At 46.5% G+C, this 24167-nt stretch overlaps 1 protein-coding gene across 1 annotated transcript in view; it reads right to left on the bottom strand.

Moving 5' to 3' along the window:
* Positions 1 to 24167, bottom strand: part of plxnd1 (plexin D1) — a 70435-nt gene that overhangs the window by 42920 nt on the left and 3348 nt on the right. The window contains exons 2-8 of the mRNA XM_068597184.1: positions 23847 to 24023; positions 19889 to 20020; positions 16855 to 16955; positions 11485 to 11614; positions 6860 to 7037; positions 6551 to 6659; positions 1429 to 1528 (exon numbers count right to left, since the gene is read on the bottom strand). Of these exons, the coding sequence (XP_068453285.1) occupies positions 1429 to 1528; positions 6551 to 6659; positions 6860 to 7037; positions 11485 to 11614; positions 16855 to 16955; positions 19889 to 20020; positions 23847 to 24023 (927 nt within the window). The remainder of the gene's footprint in view (positions 1 to 1428; positions 1529 to 6550; positions 6660 to 6859; positions 7038 to 11484; positions 11615 to 16854; positions 16956 to 19888; positions 20021 to 23846; positions 24024 to 24167) is intronic.

Genomic DNA, 24167 nt, shown 5'->3' with positions numbered 1-24167 from the left:
ATCCGCTAGAAAAAAAAAAACCCAAAATACCTGTCCTGTTTATCTGGAAGGAGGAAATGAGAGGGTAAATTCTCGCTCCGAGGGGAAACAACAATAGCTTCAAATAGAAGACGATGAGGGATTAGAAAAACAGACCCAGCGGACACGATGTGATGGACTCAGCAGAACAGGAAGAGCCCGCCTCCTCATCTCTTTATGACCCACATTGCAATGAAGGAAAAAAAAAAAAAGAACCCTGAACATTTTTTTGGTGGATCTGAAGCTGGATTTACGACGTCTGCTCAGAGAGACGCAGCGACGTCTTTCATGCTTCACTCGCTGAACAAAAGCAGCTCTTTCTTCAGGGGGGTTTCGGGATATGAAAAGCGTAAGGTTTTAAACCGCCACTGCAATGAAAAATAAAACACAAAGGAAACAAGAGCAAAAGCAGCTGACCAGAGGACCAGTAAGTCACGTCCTCTCCCCTTTAACTGGGACCAGTGCTCTGCTGGGAGGACGCAGAGGCCCGGCAGGAACAACACGATGGCTGATTTCATCTTAAAAGTTGTCAGGAGCACGCTGGGGAGCTGTAATTGGTCTCAGTGAGGCTACTGGAGTCCGGAGATCTTTTTCCCAGTTTCACAGCCTTTTTTCACGCGCCTGAAAAATGGGACGTTTGCTTCGCGGAGTCGTTCACACCCTTAAGGGGCTTTGCGTGGCCAAACATCACCTATTTGTGGGGTCACCTACTTTAAATGAGGGAATCGGCTGCGTGTAAAACAAGCTCAGTTACAGAGTTTGATGTCAAGTCAAACCAGATTGCCTTTTTAGTTTGGAGGGCATAATTTAATTTTGGTTCATATTCATTCTTGTCATTATCTACCCAAGAAGAGTTTAATGAAATCTTAAGTCAAAGGTCAAAATGAGACACCAAAGCACGGTTTACATGCTGTGCTCCCGTGTCATACGCGAGTGCCTGCATCTTCATGTGTTGATTGTCAAAAAAATAAAAAGGAGTAAGCTTAGTAAACTGAAACAAAAGTAGGAGTGGATTTATCTGTCCTCTGGCAGCAAACACACATTTAGTAATAACTCCCTATAAAAAGCAATAGACACAATGAATCTACTCGGCATGCTGGGATATACACCCAAACTGCCAGAAAAGGAGAACTTTAAATGGCACTTCAGCCGCCTTCAGGGAGTCTGTTAAACCAGAACCTCCTGAGATTTTATAGAGTTTCAACATGTCGACATACTGTGGTTGAGACACTTGTAACCTCAAACTTGGATTACCACATGTTTGCTCTTGCCCAACCCCCGTCTGGACCCGGATCATTGCAGCGCGCGGGGAGCTGAGGGCCGAGCGGAGTCCGGATCCAGGACCCCTGCAGGCGCCTGTTGGGTTTGTGTGTTACTAAAAGAGGAAGCCGGGGGGGGGGGGTCGCTCACCTCCAGCAGGTTGAGCTTGAACTCGTCTTTACTGGCGACACAGAGGTGGCTGTCGGGGTCCCAGTAGCACTTCCATCTGGTGCTCAGGCAGCTCACACATCTGCCGCCGAGAGGACACACACACACACACACACACACACACATGGAAAAGAAGTTGAGAAATCCCCCCGCCCACTGTATCTCCGCTCTGATCTGTTCCCATGCAGTAAACACAGTCCAGAATATGCGGGCCGGCTTTGAGAGGCCGAACTGATTGAGGCTTCAAAGTGTAGCGCTAATAAAGGGAAATAATGATTAGTCACAGCAGCAGACACATTCATTCCACGGTTGCAACACAGCGAGTCAGGAGGTCAAACTGGGCCAAAGCACTTCTCTATAAACACTTCTCTATGTGTGCGTGTGTGTGTGTGTGTGTGTGTGTGTGTGTGAGAGAGTGCTTCCTCTTGTAATTCTATCATTGTGAGCACCGTTTTGAGTTTCACACCAGCTAAGTGAGGACATGTTAGCGTGTGGCTCCATCAGCGGCGCGTAGACGCCACACAATGTTCATTTGTCTAAGAATAAAAAGGCTCAATTCATTCCCCGCTTAGACGTTGTTATTTGTAATGACTTGTGGCGAGTATTAAAGCTGTATATCTATATTTTTATGAAGACAATTCCCTTTTGGGGAGGCCACCACCCTCAATGTCAATCTCTGGATGAGCCTCCGGGGGTCACAGGGTTATATTTACTGGATTATATTTACTGGGTTATATTTCGGGTGTTATATTTCGCGGATTATATTTCAGGGATTATATTTTCTGGGTTATATTTCTTCAGTTATATTTCTTAGATTATATTTCGGGGGTTATATTTCCGGGGTTATACTTCGGGGGTTATATTTTCTGGGTTATATTTCTTCAGTTATATTTCTTGGATTATATTTCCGGGGTTATATTTCCGGGCTGTATTTCGGGGGTTCCTGTGTAGCCGCCGGACATCCTGGTCCAAGACTTCCTGGTCTGTGCGCTGCTCATTGTTTACAGTCTGATTAGCAGCCGGTTTCACAAACTCCTTTTTTAAACCAATTTAAAAAAAGCCAACTCGTCACCCGACGATCGCCGGTGGTGTTCCCACAATGCATTTCAGGCAATGTTCCGCCTTTTTAGCTCTGCACACAGATCGTTGACGCACATTCAACCAAAGCGTGCTCTGGCGTGACTCAGCCCGGCAGCACTCAGACCAAAACCTCTCATCCCCGTTGCCTTCCGGTTTATAGATATTACATCAGTGTAAATATGTGCGGTGTGATTTGGGGGATCCTCCCGCTCGAGCTCTGTGTTATGCGCACGTGCTACGAGCGCTCATTAAGGCCTTCACGCTCGTTGCGCTATTCTCCGAAACGCCAGTGGGCGTGCAAACAAAATGCGCCGTGAAGATTCATAAAAACAACAAGTGTAACGAGCAAAACCGCCATAAACCGACCTCCTCCATCCCGAGGAGGAATTGTGATAAAGTGTATTCATTCATGGACGACTTTAATGTCTTTATACGAGCCCTTTAATTAAAGGAAAGCAAATGCATTCGAATGAAACACAAGTTTCCCTGTACACAACTTGATTTGACTGGTAAAACATTCGCTCAAATGTCGTTTTTTTTTTCAAGCCCATCTGTTACTGAAACGACAAAAATCCTCCGACTCCGATCAGCGAACTGCTTTTTGACAGACGTCTGTAAAGCTCGGCAGCGGCTACTTGTGCGGCCCTCACGCAGGCCTGCGATTACGTCGTCGCACCTCGGGCGGGCGAGTCCAAACGAGACCATCAAAGGAAGGTTACGAGTTCAGGTGAGTGCAAACATGTGAGCGATAAACTACCTGAAAACTGGAACGCCTGGGCTGTGCAGTGTGGGGAGTGTGTGTGTGTCACTGCATTGCCTCCGGGAGGAGACAGATGTCCCGCACTAGGAATGATAGCGCCTCCAGTGATAGCACCACTCTGAGGAGGTCTCTAGACTCGGGGAGTGTGTGTGTGTGTGTGTGTGTGTGTGTGTGTGTGTGTGTGCGGTGGGGGTATAGGTGTAAAGGGATGTGGAGACGTAATCGAAACATGTGTGTGTTCTGATTGGAAGCAGACGGCCCCCTCTAGGCTCTTATCAGCTCCAGCTTTTCTGTTTTCTCTGACTCCCTTTCTGTCCTATTAAAACACTTACGCACAACCACACACACACCTTTACACACAGACACACACACACACACACATTGTACGCTCTCTCTCTCCTTCGCTCGCTCTCTCTCTCTCTCTGCATGACCCATCACTGACAGTAAATACCCAGTAACGCTGCCCACCCCGACGCATAATGACCATTCACACGCACACACACACACACACACGCACACTAAACACACAGCCGGCCTCACACTCTCAGGGCCTCTCGGTGGACACAGCGGTTAAACATACATCCTCAATCACGTCTCTGTCAAAGAGGGAAAGCGTCCAGAAAAGAAAAGAGCAGATTTCAGGGGGAGACGGAGACGGACGAGGGGAGAGAGAGAAAAGGAGGAGGGCCGAAAACCTGAGACGTAACGCAAATACAGAAAGAGTGTGAGTGTGTGTGTGTGTGTGTGTGTGTGAGAGAGAGAGACATAAAGAGAGTGAGAGGTCAGGTGGTTGTCCTACTGGGCTGTTTGGTGAGACTGGAATGCTCTCGTCTGGTTGTCATTAACACTCTGCCTAGTGACCACTTTGAATGGGTCATGGGAGAACTGACCGCACACACACACACACACACACACACACACACACACACACACACACACACACACACATACTGTCTTAAAGACGACCCCTCAAAGCTGCAGTTTGTGACAGCGTCATTAGTGAGGTATCGTATTTCTTAAAGATAAATCAATATTTTTCAAAATCAGCGGGTGATATTTCCTCTTTTTTTAGTGTGTCTGTCTTGCTCGGAGGGCTCGTGTGAACGAGTGTTATTGCGCCTTTTGTTGATTCAGTTAAACAATGAGGCGCAATGAGAGGCAGTGCTGTATCTACAATAATGTACGGCTCAATGGTTTGCCCCGACAACACCTTTGAACCGTACATTATTGACGATACCGCACTGCCTCTCGTACCTTATGGCTTAAGTGTGAGCCCAGCTCAAAATATGCTTTTGCAATTATTCGTTTTCTTCACCTCGCCGCGCCCTGACTGGTAAAGTCCCACCCTTATTTTCCATGACATCACTGCGACGTCATCACTGGGTAAATATCAAGTGACCCAGAAATCATGCAAAAAAAAGTCACACATCACGAGTTGACAACCTGAGAAGTGAGGTGATCTCCATGTAGAGCGCTCCTTTGAAAAGCTCTGTCGCTATTTTCCATTTAATTGCCAAATTAAAAATACATTTACGTGAAACGATTCATCAATTAATCGACTACTTTGATGATCGATTCTTCGAGTTTTCGCTTCTTAAAACTGAGGATTTGACGAGGATTCATGGGGAAGATTCATCACCTTGGACTGACTATCATTTCCTTACATGTTATTTTATCATTATGGGATTAGCATTCAGGGACATAGCTGATAGATTAGTCGTTAATGCACGTGGTCGCAGCCCTTCACATGTGCTGTGACAGAGCGTCCACAGGTCTCATCTCCTTGTTTGGACTGTAAATGTGCGTCTGGAGCACAAAGTAATTAAATTGCACGCTGGCGGGATGTCAGTTTTCCATAATTTACTTTTACACGGCTTCCTACGTGATACTTTTCCCTCCCGTGCAGATGAGTGAACCACCCAAAAAAAAAAAAAAAAGCTGTGACATGAGAAAAAACAACAATAGTGGAACCAAAACAGAAGAGACTCTCCTACGTGTAATTGTGAGACGACTCATAAGATTCTCTTTAGGGATTATTAAAAAACCCCAGCTTGAAGTGATTAAAATCAGACAGAGTATATAGCAGCTCCGCAGTGAGAACGCTCCTCCTGTGAGAGCGGCACTTTGCTCATTATCACCTTCGGCAAACCGGCGTTCTAATTTCACACTCCCGAACCTCGCCGCGCCGCGCAGTCTCGCACGCGTGCACCTTCAACTGCCGCCTTCACACCTCCACCCTGTTTTCATGAAGTGAACAAAAGGGACACACCCAAACGATTCCCATCGCAGAGAATCAGTCGAACACACGCACACACGCGCGCACGCACACACACACAGCAATGCCCCTCAGATCTGCCCATCAGATAAAGTGGATCCTGTGACATGGTCCAAACATGCAAGAGGAAGCCAGCTGGATTGCCTCAAGATATGAGAAAACCCTCTTTTGTGACCGGGCCAGACGAGTCACAGTCCTTCACAAAAACAAACATCAACATGGCGAGCCCAGACACACACACATCCAATTTCCTTTGGCTTAACGTTTACAGCATATTAATCCCCCACGTTTGATCCTGCGCTGAGAAAGCTCGAGCGAGCCAAACGCACCGCGAGAGGACGCGTCGGCAATATTTACCCGACTGAGGCGCCCTAAATAGAAAAGCAGAGGTAGACACAGGAGAGAGGCGGAGGTTAGGGACGAGACTCGAGCCGACGTCGGAGTGACGGCACGGCTCGGCCGCGATCGCAGTTTATTGGTTTGTAGGTTTCGTTGGGGTTTGATTTGAAAGGCATCGCCTGCACATTTAAGAAGCCAGTGGATGAAGGTCTAAGCGGAGGTGGAGATGCTCACAGCCGGTACTTAAAGAGATAACAATGAGCTTTCATTTTGAGGGCTCTAAAGTTCATTTTGTGTTGATCTTGGAGGCTTTAAAGTTAATGTTGTGGTGGTTTGAGGCTCTAAAGTTAGTTTTGTGTTGATTTTGGAGACTAAAGTTTATTTTGTGTTGATCTTGGAGGCTCTGAAATTCTTTTCTTGGTGATTTTTGAGACTTTAAAGTTCATTTTGTGGTGATTTTTGAGGCTCTAGATGGTAAGATGGTAGAGTCCATTTCTAGAAAACCTCTCATTGCCTCAAGTGGCCATTTGAGGAACTGCATGTGATCCTCGTTGGCTTTATTCTCAGTGCCGGAGGTTTGTGGGTATATTTATGTATCACAGCAACGCTTGCAGTTGAATAACAAATCCCCAAACGAATGTGCGACTCACGACGTCTTGGGGTGTATCGCTCCGGTCCTCTCGCAGTCGTAGATGATGAAGCTCCCAGATACCACGGATGTGCCGTTCACCTTTATCGCCACGGACACGGTCAGATGATCTGCAGAAAGAAAAACAAAAAAAAGGGCACGTAAACAACGCGGCATGTGCCGAGCGTCGGAGATCGGCATCGCTGTCATAACACCAAACAGCGAGGCCTCAACTTTGAAAAAGACAAAAGGGGGAAATTAAAGCCGCATAACTGTACTTGTGTTGTGCGAGGAGAGAGATAAGGAACGGGCAGCGTGTTCTCGGCCTCACCTGTGCCGGCGGGGATGGGTCGGTAGTTCTCTCGAGGGAGCAGGGGACAGGTCTGGATCTGAGCCGGGCCGTAGTCCAGGTGCACCGTGGCAGCTGTGGAAACACCCGGAGCGTATTCGCACTCCACCTGGGAGCCGACCAGATCGGGAACGCTGCCATTTATCAGGATGCCGACGTCCTGCGACGGGGGGGGGAGGGAGAAAAAAAAAGAAACTAGAAGCATGAATATTAATTAATTACGCCGCTAAAAAAGTCCACATTCCTCACGCACGCATGTTCAAATCCAGGGCGTGTGCGGTTAGTCTTCGGCTACGTCTATCTCGCTAGGAGGGCTCGTGAACTGCTGTCATCACGCCTTTTGTTCATTTGGTTCCAAAATGCGATGTTCTCGAAGCAGCACTGTATCTACAATAATGTACAACACCGGTGAACCGTACATTATTGACGATACAGCACTGCCTCTCGTACCTTATTGAATAAGTGTCAGCCGAGCTTGAACAATGCTTTTGCAATTGTTCGTTTTCTTTCCCATGATGCAACTTAATGACATCATCTCGAGACGCAGACACTGATGAAGTCCCACCCTTTTTTTTTTTTAAAACACAAACTCGATGACATCGCTGTGACGTCATCACCGGGTGGTTTTCTGACAGTCAACATCCAGTGACCCACAAAACTTACAAAAAAAAAGACACACATTATGTGTGAAATTAAGTAAAATGATCTCCATGTAGAGCGCTCCTGTTGCTATTTCCCATTTAATTGCCAAATTAATAATAGATAGATCAAAAATGTTCAAATCCAGGGCGCGTGCGGTTCGTCTTTGGCGGAGGGCAAACGGCAGAATGACGGAGAAACAGATGGCGCGGTGCTACATTCACGTCTAAATGTGGCCGTACTAGTGATGAAGTATGACAGACGTGTAATGAGAAAGATAACACCCTCACTGACATGACTGAATTTCAGTTAAATGATTTTTCAATGTGAGAAAAAATAGAGAAGGGGTGGGGAGGAAGAGGTGATGGTCCACGGCTCAGCAGATTAGAGCTGAAGCGGCCGGCGACATGCGCCGACACGTCCTAAAATGCAATCTGCTCTATTGTTCGGCGGAAGCGGTCATTTCCTGCCCCCCGACTTCCTGCCTGCTGCTTCCTGTTTGGGGAGACAACCTTGAGCCATGGCTTCCTTGAGGCTCTGAAGGGTGCCTGTGGATCCGGGCGGCCGGTGGATCCATTACAGCCCCCGAAGCCAAACCGACCCACATAACAAGCAAACACCCACAATTAACGAAGCAATTAATGACCTGTCGTCTCTCGGGATCGTCTGATTACGAGCTGTAATTAAAGGTCAAATATATTCCGCGTGTCAAAAAATTTGGAGAGCTAATTATCAGAGCGTTGTTCTGCTTCTATGAGCAGTTTACACGCCAGAGAAAAGTGTGATGCAGCGACTCTTTCTGCAAAGGTTTGATTAAAAATCAAGTCAATACGAGATGCAGGTGACGGGTTAAAGAGGACAGGTCCATGTTCCCGAAGGAGCGGCGATGACGCTCAGGGCTTTTGTGTCAGAGCATCTGATTGGCTGAAGGTTTAACTTGTATTTATTTCTTCTGGCACGGCAGAACCGACTTTAAATGGAGGGTTCGCTACTTTGCAAATGGGGGAAACGACATACAGTTGTGTTAAATATTCACAGTGTGCCATGTTTGCGGTGTAATTAATCATTTCTATACATTCACATAAAAAAAGGGAATAACACCAAAGGACGGGAATCAAACTACCACATTGGAACGTGACTTCAACTCGTGGAGCGAGAAGCTCCATCGACAGCATCTTTAAAAATCAATCAATATTTAAATTTATGGAAAAGCGAATCACACTTCTATTGTTCCCTTCGGTTACCATTGGAAAGAATAAATGCAATATCATCCCCTCAGAGAACAAAACAGAGGTGGAAATTCAGCTAAGAATTCCTACCAAGCAGTCACCAGACGTCTTAAAAGTCATCACTTATTAATCTTTTTTTAATTGGACATTTGTCATAATTAGCACATGAGGTATGGCTAAACGGTTGTGTCGTAATGTACAAGCGAGGCTTAACTTTGACCTTTGACCTCCGATATTTAATTCAGCTCATGCTTGACGCTTTTAAGCCGATTCTGAAGAAATGCCTTCCTGGCGTTTTACTGAGAAATTGCTTCCAGGAGAATGAACCAGACGGCCGGCCGGCCGGCCGGACGGCCCTCAGCTGTTGCCGAGACTCGAAGGCCGAGTGAAGAGCTGCTCAATAAAGTTTGGCTGCTGAGGGGCTTGAGCGCCGCAATATATATAAAAATTAAATATTATCTTCGTGTCAGAATTTCCTCTACGCAGACGACGCCCCGCTCTCAATCACAGTCGGGAAAACATTCACACTGAAGTGGACCCTCAATCAACCTTAAATCCTATGCAGAGGTGCTCCACCCCCCCCCCCCCCCCCACCGACCTCCCTCCACCCCCCACCCCCCACCGCAACGGCCTGAACGACAACACGAAGGCTAAAAATAAATAGCATGAAAATCAGATGATGTCATTATAGCCTGATAGAGAAAAAGAGCCGATGTCTCGTAGCAATGAAGCAATAATGAAGTCACATGAGGCCACGTCACATGACCAGAGGGCACATGCTTATGTATAAAAACACAGGTTGGTGCCATCGGGGGTTAAAGCGTGCCGCTCGCTGGCGAGCAGAAGCCGAGGCGGCGACATTAACAGCGGTCACGACTGATCGAGAGCAAACAGGGACGGGCACCTGAGCAATTTTGGCCGCGCCCGCTCCAAAATTCGAAAATAATGAAAATAATCACATCAGATTACATCACGGCCTCGGCGAGGTTGAGCTTTCTGAATGTCACAAACTCAATTACACGACGTCTGAAATGCAGAACCAGACGCGGTTATGAGTCGTCGCTAATGCGTGTGATAACAATCAGTCGTTTTTTTTTTGTTTGTTGTTGTTGTGTTCAATTTGATTGCGTGTCAGAAAAGGTGGAATAGCTTGTATTGATTTCCTGTGACAGTTGTCGTCCACGTCCGCTCCCTGAGGCCGCTGGAGACGATGTTTAACGGAGCAGACGTTTTGCTTTTTTTCTTGGAACGCAAATATTTTTGCACAAAATAAATCAAAGACGGATTACCGACAAATACGGGACACAAAATATATTCCCAAATTGTATTTTTGGTAAAAATTTGCGTGGGCTTTCTCTGTGCAACATGAAGCTTCAGCCCCTTTATTCAAAATAGTAAAACTTTATGTGAGTTAGATCTGATGACGCTGAATGTCCGTCTGAAAATGTTTAACAACTATTAAACCGATCCGCATTCATTTTTGATGAGCGATTAATCTATGTCAGTAATTTCTGTCATGTCAAATCCTTGGTATTTTCTGGTGTCTTTCCTCCTTTGAGGACGTCCTCTTGCACTTTTTTGGAGACGCTGTTTCACATTTTAATAGCTCAAACAACTTATAATCAGCGGATTAATCGACAATGACAAGTAATCGTTGGTTGCGGCCCTACTGGTGTGTGTTTTAGAGCGACAGCTGGAGGCCCCCGGAGAAAACCTTCCTGCTGAGCCAAACAAGGAACGGCAGATATCAAAAGTTAATTACTGTCAGTAAATGGTTAAAGAGAAGGAAACAGCTGTGTATGGCATGCTCTCTCATGCTGTGCCACCGGTAAGCTCTGCTTTTACGCACACACACACACACACACACACACACACACACACACACACACACCTGGTTTGCTGTTTTACGACCAAAGTGAAACACGCAAACTGAGTTTCTCAGTGTCTTGGTTGCAGTTTAATTATCTGTGAAAAAACGACACGATAAAAGTGTGTGTTCAGATCCGTTGTGTGTGTTCAGATCCGTTGTGTGTGTTCAGATCCGTTGTGTGTGCTGATGGGAAACACGCCCGCAGAACTGATCGCATCACAACGCTGCCGTTGATTTTATTTCTGACATTGAACATTAAACTTGCACCAAAACCAAGGGGAGAGCAGCGAGAGGGAACCAGCACACATTGTTATCACGTTTTTAATAGAGTGCTGCAGGAGTCCAGAAACACGGAAATGAGTCAGCATTTTTGCGCTTCTATTTCCTTTGGGGAGGTTTGGGGGGGTTTATGGGTTTTTTGGTTAGATGCCTGTAATAAAGTCTGTGAGAAATTGCAATGTTTTGTTCTACGATACATAAAATACATCCGTAAACACCCCTCTTGTGAATTTTCAGGCTTTGACGTGCCTGTGTCTAAACTAGACTACACAACATCAACAAAAACACATCATCCCCATATTGATTATAGCCACGTTAAAGTCAATTTTTCCACTGCGTGGAGGAGGTGGAGGGAGCTGCTGGCATTAAAAGAGTGTCGGCGTGACTTTACCAGCCATCAGTCATAATAATAATAGAGTGTATAATAATAGAGGACAGGTGTCCGGTTCTAAAAGGTGGTCACGAGACATCTGCTTTAAATACGCTGGCCCCATTACAAACATACCTTGATGAGGAACAAAAGGGAAATGAAGTGTGAGGGACAACAATAACGCAGCGGGAGATGTTTTTTTTAAATTATTTTCCTTTACCTTGATGTCTGCGGCGATGCTGATCTCGGGAGGCGTCAGGGTCATGGAGGGACACTGCTGGGGCCCTTCGCCCATGCTGATCCAGGAGCGGGCCTGCAGCGCCCGAGCACACTCCTTCTGGATGGTGCATCTGGACAAAGTGACAGACAATCACGTTGGTATCGGGCCGTATCGATGTGCGGATTCGATTAGAGCACAGAGACAGAGAGAGAGAGAGAGAGAGAGAGAGAGAGAGAGAGAGGATATTTGAGAGATTGCACTGAATACGTCATAGAAACTTAAATCCAGAAACTTCCTTTTCCCTTTCCTCGCTGCAAAAGGTGGCGCAAACATATGTAGAGTAATTGTTTGTCAAATGACGCAGCTGGTGAAGGAGACCCCATCGATCATTGCACAGCTGTGAGGGTCGACGTTTAATCCTTTGTGCGGCGAGGACGGAACTTTTGTGTTTCCATTTTCATCCCAGGACTGAGCGAATTCTCACCGCTGGGTTTTCACGGTCCGCTTCCCACAGAGCGACGAGGTGCTCCGGTCTCCTAATGTCACATTCAGACCTCGGCTGTCAGTTTGTTCGGCTCAACACAAGAGAACTACTTGACTCTAGGTCACGCACATTGCTATGGCAACTCCCGTCCTGCAGCATCAGGGGCCAGTCACCAATAGTTGAATAAAAAAAACACACACACAAAAAAAAACACACACACACACCCCGCTGCTGATTCCTTAATGTGAACTAACAGTGCCTCCGTGAATGTGTGCGTCTGTGTGGACGTGCACAGAGAATACAGTGTGTCTGCCGAGCCAATCTGTGAGTATAATGAACGTTGGAGGACAGAAGGATTGTGAGGAGGCATTCAACAAGCAAGGTGGCCGCGCACTCTCTGCTTCACTAATGAACTTCGCCGGCCGCTGGCACAGAGCTCAGTTCATCCGCCGAGCAGCCTGGAAGGACAAAGTGACCTCAGAGTGAGGAGGAATCAAACAGGCCCCATTATAGCGGCGTCCTAACAAGCCGCTTAATGAGTTTGGCACATCCAACTTCCCTCTCGCGCTTCTATAGTTGTTTTAAAATAAAGCGTGTGTGTGTGTGTGTGTGTCTGTGTGTGTGTCTGCGTGGCCCCGCAATGCCTCCTCCGAGCGTGAGTATTTGCGTCCGGAAAGCAAACGTCCAGATTGATGAGGGGCTGAGAAGGGGGCCGAGAGGTCCGCTGCCGAAACTAAAAATAGAGCCGAGTGCCTCTGCAAGCCACCACAAAAGACACAATCAAAACTCTGGATACACTCTCAGCCGCCTAATACGCTGGAAACTGGTTTAGTTCTTGATCTAGTTTCCATTCAGACAGTTGTTCTTTGAGCTATGATTCTCAGTGAGCGCACCAAAGTGATGCCTTTTTTCTCTTTTTACCTCATTACGTTCGGTACAGACATTCATGGTCCCCAGAGGATGAATTCTAATAACGGACGTTTCATTTAGCACCATCGTCAGGTAAAACATTCAATGTTTTATGACCTTACCCGCTAAACTAAAGCCACTAGTACTGACACAGGGAACACTGTACACACTAGCATGATTAGCATGTACGCACACTGCACTTCTTCACTGAGCTGCCAGCGTGGCCGGAGACTATTTAGTCTTTAAAGGTGCTCGATAAAGAATTTAGAGCATATCTATTGCCCTCCACTCCGTTTTGAGTTGTCGACTAGCAGCTAACGGTGCTAAGAGTGCAAACAACAGCGCTAACAGTGCAAACGACAGCAACAGTGCTAACAGGGCAAACGACAGCAACAGTGCTAACAGTGCTAAGAGTGCAAACAACAGCAACAGTGCTAACAGTGCAAACGACAGCAACAGTGCTAACAGTGCTAACAGCAGCAACAGTGCTAACAGTGCTAACAGCAGCAGGGCGGCGGCCATGAGCCACCCAGAGGGACACAACAGACACAGCAGACACCACGTTCGCGTCCTAACTCGTCACGTACGGGTGTTTTGGTCGGAGTCATTGGCGTCAATTTATGTTGTGTATCCCAAATTAGCCTCGGAGGGCTTTACATCGTTACGACATCCTCTGGCCGCACATCGATCGGCACAGAAACCAAACTTTAACGGGTGGATGAGACTTTGTTAAGTTTAGAAAGAAATCTCACATCTGGGCCTTAAAATAAGTACATAAAACATAATAATGCTCTGGCACACTATCAGCGGACTCAAATAGAGAGGGGGGCGTTGTGTGCCGAGGGAACGAGAACGAGATGGAAAGACTCACAAACACTAGAAGCAGCCGGCGATCCGAGAAGCTCCGATTACAACAAACACAGAGACACTCTGTGACTCCCGTTTATCTTCACACTGCCGTTAGCCGTCTGCTGCTCTTATTAACGCTCTGACTCCCATATATAGAATCTATTTCACAAATCATGGCAAACTTCTCAAACAAGAGCCACAAATTAGTGCCAAATTAGTCATCACTTAAACCGGTACACCTGAAAATGCTATTTGATGCTAACTTTTGGTACTTCTTGGTCCTCGATGACGCCTCTCTTTGAGATCACAACCATTCATGACATGAATTATGTCACTTGTTTTGGGATTTATTTACGTTTCAGTTAAAAAATCAGGGCTTAAAACACAACTTCCTCTCGGGTTACAACGAGCCCAAAAGTGCCCCGCTTGTTTTCCATCTCGAAGAATATATTTAGATTATCAAGTAAACTCCAGACTTTATCTTTAAGCGCTGAATACATCATAGATGCCTCTTGATATAAACGGGAAACAGGCGTCCAGGAAAACATCATCTCGTGATCTCAAAGAGAAAAAGACATGTCGGTCTCGGATGAACATCAACAAACGCTGCGTGATTTGAAACGACTCGCCGGCAAAATCACATCACGATGTCTTCGACTTTCTCTGTTGTATCTATTTTCTTTTCTCCCCTAAATGCATTCACGACTCGTCCGCTTATTTACACAACTCTTTGATCAAGTGCAGCAGTGAGCAAGAAATACATTCAAAGCACTTTTCTCTTCCCTAAAAAGCAACATCCATACACACATACAGCACACACACACACACACTCACACACACTCACACACACCACTCAACTGCTTCACAACAGCAATGCTGACTTTTCAAACAGCTTCTTAAAATAAACAGAGTCAACATATGCAGCTAGAATATGACCCGAGAAAAATCACCACCTTCTAAGTGTCATTTCGTCGGATAAGGTGGGAAACCAGTGAGACTGTTAAACAGCCGGAGAACATACAAGCTTCTATAAGTGCACACACACACAAACACAGACACACGCGCACGCACAACCTCACACAAAGTCACTGGGAGATAAGCATGATAATTTGTGAATAGCAAAGACTGCACATGACGCATAATTTGATTCAAATAAAGATATTTAAGTGCTTTCTTGTGACATGTGGCAGATTAAACCGGCTCCGGCGCTGGAGAGTGATCAAGGACTGAGCGTTATCTCTGGCGGGGGGGCGGATGGGGGGGGGGGGAGACTATCTCGCTCTCTTATTCAGACAACAATGTCGACTCCAACGAGAGCGAACAGACATGCTCTACATGCGGCGGACGCGCCGAGGGACGTCACGGCCGTGACTCAAATCAAACCCGCGGAGACAGTTGTAACTTCACAGATTGCCAGATAGCCCCCTCCCCTTGCTCCCTCCCTCCCTCCCCCCTTTCTCTCTCTTTCCTCTCGTTGTATCAGGCAGCAAGGTGATGGAGGAGTCCGTCCACCGCCCACACATCAACCCCTCTGATCCCTCGGGCTCGGAGGGCCTCAGCGCCTCAGCGCCGGCTCTCCGGCATGACCGGCCAAACAGTGCCATCAAACGCACACACACGCATGACATCAGCTCCCTGGCCTCCGAGAGCCAGACAGCGACGCGCACTCGCACTGACACTTACACACAGCCTTACACACTTTGACATTTCCCTGTCAAAGAACCAGTGTGCGCTCTCCCCTCCCACCACCATCATCACAATCAACGCTCCTTTGTAGAGGGATAGAGAGGAGGACAAGGGCACTGGGGGAGGAGGAGGAGGAGGAGGAGGAGGAGGAGGAGGAGATGAGGACGAGGGAGGTTGAGAGCGGGGTAGCTAAATTCTCAAAGCAAACTGGAAAATACGAGTGAGAGGAGGCGGGAAGAGGAGTGAGGGGGGGAAGAGAAGGAAGCTGAAGGCAGAGAGAGAGAGAGAGAGAGAGAGAGAGAGAGAGAGAGAGAGAGAGAGAGAGAGAGAGAGAGAGAGAGAGAGAGAGGGAGAGAGAGAGGGAGAGAGAGAGAGAATCACGAGGGTAGAAAAGAAAAAATGCAGCGAAGCGAAAAAAAAAGGACTGGGATAAAGAGACGACACATAGTTAAATAAGGAGAGGAGACAAGGAGATGACAGCGAGACGGTCTGACCACACACACACACACACACACACACACAAACACACAACTCTCATCCGTTCCACTCTTGCAGCTCTGAATGGCCCCCGGCGATGCCAGCGCCTCCAGAGCCGCAGCACAGCTCATCACAAAATCCACTATCTCGTCTTGATCTGCTTTAATCACCAAGCAAGCAACCAATTCGCACACACACACACACGCATGCACGCAAGACAACAACAACACACACACACAAACAAACTCGCCGGCCCTGACAGAGCCACATTAATCACAGCGTGTGCTCTCTCTCGCTAGCTCGCGAGTTCATGCTCCTCGCCCGTCAATCCTCCCTAAACTACCAGGGAGTCAGGGGAGCGCTCAGGACGGCGATGCGACTCCCCCAGACTGGAGGCCTAATGAAAAGCAAATCAATTCAGCTTGATCCAACAACAGCTTTTCCAACCAAGCCACCCAAAAAAAAAACACACACACACTCCCTCGCTGCCAAAAGGCTCATTCAGCCAAGCAACAATTTTTGGGAAAAGTGAGAATGGAGGTGATGGAAAAACCAGCAAAGCAGCGTCAATTCAAACGCCCTGTCGGGTCCCCGAAAATGGGCGCAAATCAAGGAAAATAAATGTTAGACATCAGGGCCATGATAGTATATAATCCCCATGTACAACCTCTAAACACAAGTCAAACAATCCAGGATTAGGGGTTTAGGGTTTGGGGCTTAAAGGGCTACCTCGTGTCAGTAGCTGCAGCGTTAAACGCAGACAGCGGTGACGTTTCCACCCGTTCCTAAACACAAAGGATGTGGCGTGCGCGTGACACCGCGATGATTTGGATGAATTGTACGTTCCAGCTGCTCAGCGGAGGAGAGGACTGAGAGGACTGAGAGGCTGAGCGTTTAACTGGAGAGATGATGGAGAGAGCAGAGAGGAGGAGAAGCGAGGAAAACAAAGTGCGAGCGCTTCTCACCGGTTCTCCAGCGTGCACCAGCCACAGTGGGCGTCGCCCGCGCCCAAGCAGTCGCTGCAGCTCCTCCACTGGTCGCAGTCTGCCACTTTCACCCTGAGCATCTACACACACACACACACACACACACACAACATTTTAAACGCACTATATTTCAGACGACAGATGCATGCACAGTGAACTCGTCCTGAAAGAAAAAAACACTTCTGGTAATCAGGTCATCATTTAACAAGAACAACGATGGTTCCAGATGCTACTTTTGGAGCATCGGCAGCATTTTATAATAACTGCACACTATTGAGCATCAGTAACGCATGAGTAAACATTTAATTCATTATTCATAAAGCATTAGTCCAACATGAATACTCATTCGTAACTCATTCATAAACACACTTGGAAATGTTTCATTCTTGATGAATAAGCTTTGGTTTTCATATTTTATGAATGATGGATTCCCCATTTGTAAATGAAGCATTAAGGACTCATACATTATTAATTTAATCATAAAGTGTAACATTAGAATTTATTCATGCATTTAATTATACATAGAAAGATGTTGGTATGCACTTTATTAACTTTATTTGTTTTAATACTGCAAGCCATGATTAATTCAGTATGAAGTATTAGTTAAGTTCTGTGACCTCATCTAAAGAGAGGACTATTCATGCCTTACAAAGCATTAATACATGAGATGATTTATCAAGCTAACACTATTAATGCTACATAGTGTAACCTAAGCTAACACTAGTAATGCTACATAGTGTAACCTAAGCTAACAATATTAATGCTACATAGTGTAACCTAAGCTAACACTATTAATGCTACATAGTGTAACCTAAGCTAACAATATTAATGCTACATAGTGTAACCTAAGCTAACACTAGTAATGCTACATAGTGTAACCTAAGCTAACACTAGTAATGCTACATAGTGTAACCTAAGCTAACACTAGTAATGCTACATAGTGTAACCTAAGCTAAAACTAGTAATGCTACATAATGGAATCTAGGCTAACACTATTAATGCTACATAGTGTAACATAAGCCAACACTATTAATGCTACATAGTGTAACCTAAGCTAACACTATTAATGCTACGTAGTGTAACCTAAGCCAACACTATTAATGCTACATAGTGTAACCTAAGCTAACACTATTAATGCTACCTAGTGTAACCTAAGCTAACACTATTAATGCTACATAGTGTAACCTAAGCTAACACTAGTAATGCTACATAGTGGAACCTGGGCTAACACTATTAATGCTACATTGTGTTACCTAATCTAACTCTATTAATGCTACATAGTGTAACCTAGGCTAACACTATTTTTGCCACATAGTGTAACCTAAGCTAACACTATTCATGCTACACAGTGTAAACTAAGTTAACACTATCATTGCTACATAGTGTAACCTAGGCTAACACTATTAATGCTACACAGTGTAATCTAAGATAACACTATTAATGCTACTTAGTGTAACTTAAGATAACATTACTAATGCAACATAGTGTAACCTAAGCTAACACTATTAATGCTACCTAGTGTAACCTAGGCTAACACTATTAATGCTACATAGTGTAACCTAAGCTAACACTATTAATGCTACATAGTGTAACCTAAGATAACACTATTAATGCTACATAGTGTAACCTAAGCTAACACTATTAATGCTACATAGTGTGCGCTCTCGGAGCATTTTGCTGCGTTCCTCTGTTCTGCTAATCAAACATTGTTTGGGTTTCGGGCTAGCGGCGTCACCTTGGGGCCGCGGGGCGACGAGTTAAAGCAGCGTTTTATCTGCTGATGCGTCTCTCAAAACAAAATACAGATCTACGCTCAACATGGAGCATGAACTGAGAGCGACCGAATCAAATGTACGACCTCGTTTTAAAAAGATGTGTAGAGGAAAGCTGACTCACTGCGGCCACTAACACTGATACGACCTGATGACTCACACATCTGCACTCATGCTGTTTTGTCTTGCACTCGTTGCGCGTTATCCTTATTATCTTGAAAAGATATTCAGTTCAAAACAGGTTAATTGAAGCCACAATAAGCTATTTTCTTTGGCAAATATTGGTTGTTTTTTTTGCACACATAGAACTTTGTTTGCATTGTTCTAACAACGTGATCACACGTGCTGTTTGTGTTTGTCTGATGGAGCAACCTGGTTCACTTGAAAGTGATTGCATTGTTCCATTCTATTATTTAACTAAAGAAAACTAACGTTAGTGATAGTGTGACTGTTTTTTCCGGGTGGGTTTAACATTGAGGGGAGACTTTTCCTTCACAGAACAAGACTCACATGTCCCAGGAACACGTGGACCAAATAACAAGTTCATAGCTCCTTTATTATTTTTTAAATCTTTTTTTTATTGATGATTCCCTAATTTTTCACCAGATTTGGAGCCTTTTTTCAGGGTCTCCCTGTGATACCTGTTTTTCGTTTTACGATACGTGCTATAGTCTAAAATAAAAGAAGAATACTTCACTGCCTTGTACTGTTGTATTTAAATGTATATTTTCATGAGCAGTAGATTTTATCAGGCACATTCTATCAGGTGAAAGTCACCTGACGTTAGTGATAGTGTGACTATTTTTAACAATAGAGTTCTAGGATTAATAAAACACGGAAGGAATCGCAAAAAGTGAAATAAAAATTCATCATTGACCATTTAATTACAATTTCGTTGGGCCGGAGGGGCATGAACATTATTTTTCCAGCAAAAAAAAAGCTTTGAGAAGCACTGAGCTGAACTTAAACTGTACATGTATGTGATGGAGGTGCACGCCACGTCCTGTCAGAAGGACACTGCTTTTAGACGCGACACCCGAACGCGTCTTTCGCCCGCGAAACGTGCGAGCGCTCGGCCAAAATGGAGGCGAGGAGCAAAGAGGATTTGCTGGATGTGAAATGAGGTCTGATCGTTGCTCCGCGGCCCACGAGAACAAATCAGAGGCAGAGGAGAAATCAATAGATGGATCTTGAAGAGAGGAGCCGGCGGCGGCGGCGGCGGCGGCGGGCCACATTCTTACATGGTGAGAGGTCATGAGATAAAGGAAGTTGCTGTCGTTGGGGTCGAAGGTCATGATGTGGTGGACCGCTTCGCTGGCGGGCAGCTTCAGCGTCCACTGATTGGCCAAGGTCATGTTGGGCAAGAGGGTCAGCTGTGAAGGAGACAAGAGCAGAGGACACGGGGGGTTGGAGCAGGTCGCAGTAAACATTTCCCTCAAAGTTAAGTCAACGGAAAGAAAAATCCTGCACTCGATGTGACCGCAGCAGTTTTTTTCTGTCGATCGAGCAACTCAGTTCAAATTCAGGGACAGGTGTTTTTTTTGTTTTTTTTTCTCGGAGGAAGAACATTTTTTGTATTCATTTCCTCCTCCGCGGATTCACGCCAGCAATCCTCATCGTGATCACTCGTCTGACTCCGAGCACGAAGGTGTTTGGGGAAGATAAACACGTTCATTGTGGGGAAACTTTCGCCCTGAACCCGACTGAGACGCACCAGTCGCCGCTAAAATATGAATGTATGTACGGGTTTCTGTTAATTGTACTTTCTTGATCACTAATGCTCGTATGTTCTATTTCAAAAATATCTTTCCAAGCCTTAAAATATATATATATATTTGTTGGAGCTCCTTTGTTCAAGCTGTGCTCCTAATCTGGTTTCGCCGAGCTGTGATTTATCTACGCGCCGGCCTTCCTGCAGCTCTAGATAATAAAACGGGTGACATGTTCTCACGTACGCACAGAGATATGCACACACACACACACACACATGCACACACAGGCACACACACAAGCACAAACACACACAAGGCTGTGTAGCGAAAACAAACTGTGCCGAGTGAGACTTCCTGTCACGCAGACAGTGAAAGCTCTTATTTCTCCGATTTGTTGGGTCTCCCTTCAATGGAGACATCCTGAGGAACTGGCAAACTGACCGGCATCTGGTGACAAGCACGGGTTTCCTTCACTTCTCCATCCGCTGAACACACACACACACACACACGCACGCACGCACACACGCACAAGCACACACAACATTATCACCACCCACTGAGCCATTTGCTGGTTAATGTTAAACCAGAGCAGACAGAAGCTTAGCAAACCATTGGCTTAACCTGTGATGAGAGGCGTTATCTCAACCTCCAAATATCACTGTCGTTTTTTTAACACCACCCACCCTTCGACACACACACACACACACACACTCACAGACAGACAAACAAACACACACACACACACTTCTGCCGGCGAGATAGCAAGCAGCTGTGCTATGTCTTCACCCCACACCCGAGAGACTGCAAACACATACGCTGAGTGACACAGCGAGGAGCTGGTAAACAGCAGCCCACACACCTGGACAGGGAGCAGGATAGGAGCAGAGAGGAAGAGGAAGAGGAGGAGGAGGAGGAGGAAGATTGAGGAGAGCTGTGGCCCAGAGCGCCACCAGGTCAACCAACAAAACACCTGCTGCACCGGCGGGTCGCTCTGACTCCATTCTCTGTCTATCTGCCTGCAGATGAAAGACACTATTCAACTAAGGAGTGCTCAGCTGCTGTGCGTGTGCGTGTGCGTGTGCGTGTGTGCGTGTGTGTGTGTGTGGACCTGGGTGTGTAGAAGGAGGGAGAATAAAGAGACGGGAGGACAAGAGGGAGAAAGAGATGAAGTCTGTTTGTTTGCAAAAGTGAATCAAAGGGGCCTTTTATATTTGAGACGGAGCCCCCGAGAGGAGACAACGAGCGGCGGGGCGGGGCGGCCGCAGGACGACGGACCGATAACAGGCGGTCGCTGCGAGAAGGGGGAGAAAAATTGGAAGTCAGCTGTAACGGGGGAGGGGGAGACTTCATTAAGAAATGCATGTAATTACAAATTACTTCACTGAGGGCCCCTCTCAAAGACAGTAAAAGAAAGCTAACTTAATCTCGACCACTGTTCCCCTGTGTTTAGCCTGAGCCAAACTCACAGTCAGAATCACATTACACACACTAACAGCACCATTAACCTCTGAAACAGCTCTATCCTCAGGGCTCACCACACACACACACACACACACACATGCACGCACACAGAGGCGCAGACAGACGCTGCCTCACACACACACACACACACAGCAGCGCGCGTACACAATAAAAGACACATAAAGCTAAAAAGCAGAGAGTATGTTGTTGCCCAAGGTCACACAAAATAGCATGCGTCCATTTATAACGAGGTTGACACACACACACACACACACACATGGTGAGAGAGAACACACACATATAGCTCATAATCACAGGGTATGCATTCGTCTCTGAGTAAACACATGAAATCACTAAACCACTCACACTGGCCTACAGACAAAGTCAAACACCTAAACAACACAGTAACCTGCAATCAAGCAAACACACAAACACATACAGTCACACACACACACACACACACCAATGTTGTGCGTCTGATATAAACCTTTCAGAAACCATGTGCGCGCTCAGCTGGGGCTGTAACGGCGCCTTCGTCTGGGGAGGAAGTGAGCTGGACACGCCCCTCCAGCAGATTGCTTTTCATGTTGTAAAAATAAAAAAAAAAAAGTGCCCACCTATTGTTTAGCATTTGGCGCACAAAGCTTTCGGGAGTAAGTTTACGTTTCCTTTTTTCTCCCCACGGACGGCCGAGGAGCAGCTCGCGGCGCTCGCGGGCGGCTCGGCTCGGTCGGGGGCGGCCGGGAACGTTGTGGAGTCAGAATCAAGGAACGCCGTTAATTGAACGGGAGAAGGTTTTTTTTGTTTCCGCAGATGTCGGTAAACGGAAGCGGACCGACGCGCCGAGTCATACTCTGCCGAGCGCTCTTGTTACAGCGTCTCGTCCTGGTGATCGGGCCAGACAATGACCAGGTCTGAGGACCGTTAGAGCGCGTGATTAGGACTACTTAGTGGGCCGTGATGGGTCATGGATGAACGGGGCTGAGAACCTACCGGATGAAAGCAGACATTCCTGCCAGTGTTTCATCACACACACCTTTGTCTGGTTTACTGAGAGACTCAGCAGCCACATCTGAGACGCACAACTTCTACAGTCAGAGTCTCTTTTCCATGCTCAAGGGCTCGTTCATTCAATTAATATGAACTCCTTTTTAGTGGCGAGCATCTGCTGCGACCGTGTTCAGACCTGAGGAAGCGTTTGTTGGGACTGACTGGGACTCGGCGTCTGACTCGAGAGTTTGGTGACTGCAGACTCGACTTCAACACCAGTGACTTGGCTCAGCCTCGACCTTCTTTATTCAAAACGTGTGCCGCAAATAAAAACATTTCAAACACACTCAAAGTTTAGGACGTCGGACTCGACTCGGGACTGTCCCGTCTTGACTCGAGACTTGAATCGAGACTTGAATCAAAACTTGACTGAAGATTTGACTCGAGACTTGACTCAAGACTTGAATCAAAACTTGAATCGAGACTTGACTTAAGACTTGACAAGAGACTTTCCCGTCTTGACTCGAGATTTGAATCGAGACTTGACTCAAAACTTGATTCGAGACTTGACTCAAGACTTGACTCAAGACTTGACTCAAGACTTGACTCAAGACTTGAATCAAAACTTGAATTGAGACTTCACTCGATACTTGACTCAAGATTTGACTCGAGACTTGACTCAAGACTTGATTCGAGACTTGACTCAAGACTTGACTCAAGACTTGAATCAAAACTTGAATTGAGACTTGACAAGAGACTTTCCCGTCTTGACTCGAGATTTGACTCGAGACTTGACAAGAGACATGACTCAAGACTTGAATCAAAACTTGACTCGAGACTTGACGCAAAGTCTTGAGACTTACTTGTGACCTTGCAAAACACTCCCTTAGTCCCACCCCAGTTAGTGTGTGTGTGTGTGTGTGTGTGTGTGTCTGTGCATGTGTGTGTGTGTGTGTGTGTGTGTCTGTGCATATGTGTGTGTGTGTGTGCGTGTGTGTGCGTGTGCGTGTCGCCGGTCTTCCCTGGCGCGTCTCACCTTACGAAGTCGTCCGTTGCCGGTTCCCAGGAACACCACGGTGTGGTTGTGCACGTTGTCCACGGACACGGCGGTGAGCCCCGTGGACTCCACCAGCGGCGTGGCCCTCAGGGACCGGCGCAGGGCCAGCGGGTGCTGCAGGTGGGCCGCCCCGCAGTCCAGCTGCTCCAGCTGCAGCTGCAACGCAGACGGAACGAGAGCGAGATCGATGCTCATTAGCTCGCACACGGAAGCACAGACACACACTCACACACACACACACACACAGATTAGAGGGAACAGAACAGAGCGGCGCATGATGAAATGATGAAAGCCGAGTGG

The sequence above is a fragment of the Clinocottus analis genome, unplaced genomic scaffold (assembly GCF_023055335.1).
Source record: "Clinocottus analis isolate CAN_PGR_092001 unplaced genomic scaffold, fCliAna1.0.p SCAF_4, whole genome shotgun sequence".
NCBI classification, from domain to species: domain Eukaryota; kingdom Metazoa; phylum Chordata; class Actinopteri; order Perciformes; family Cottidae; genus Clinocottus; species Clinocottus analis.
Note: the sequence above shows the minus strand (reverse complement) of the source record. Positions and strands in the feature narration are given on the sequence as shown.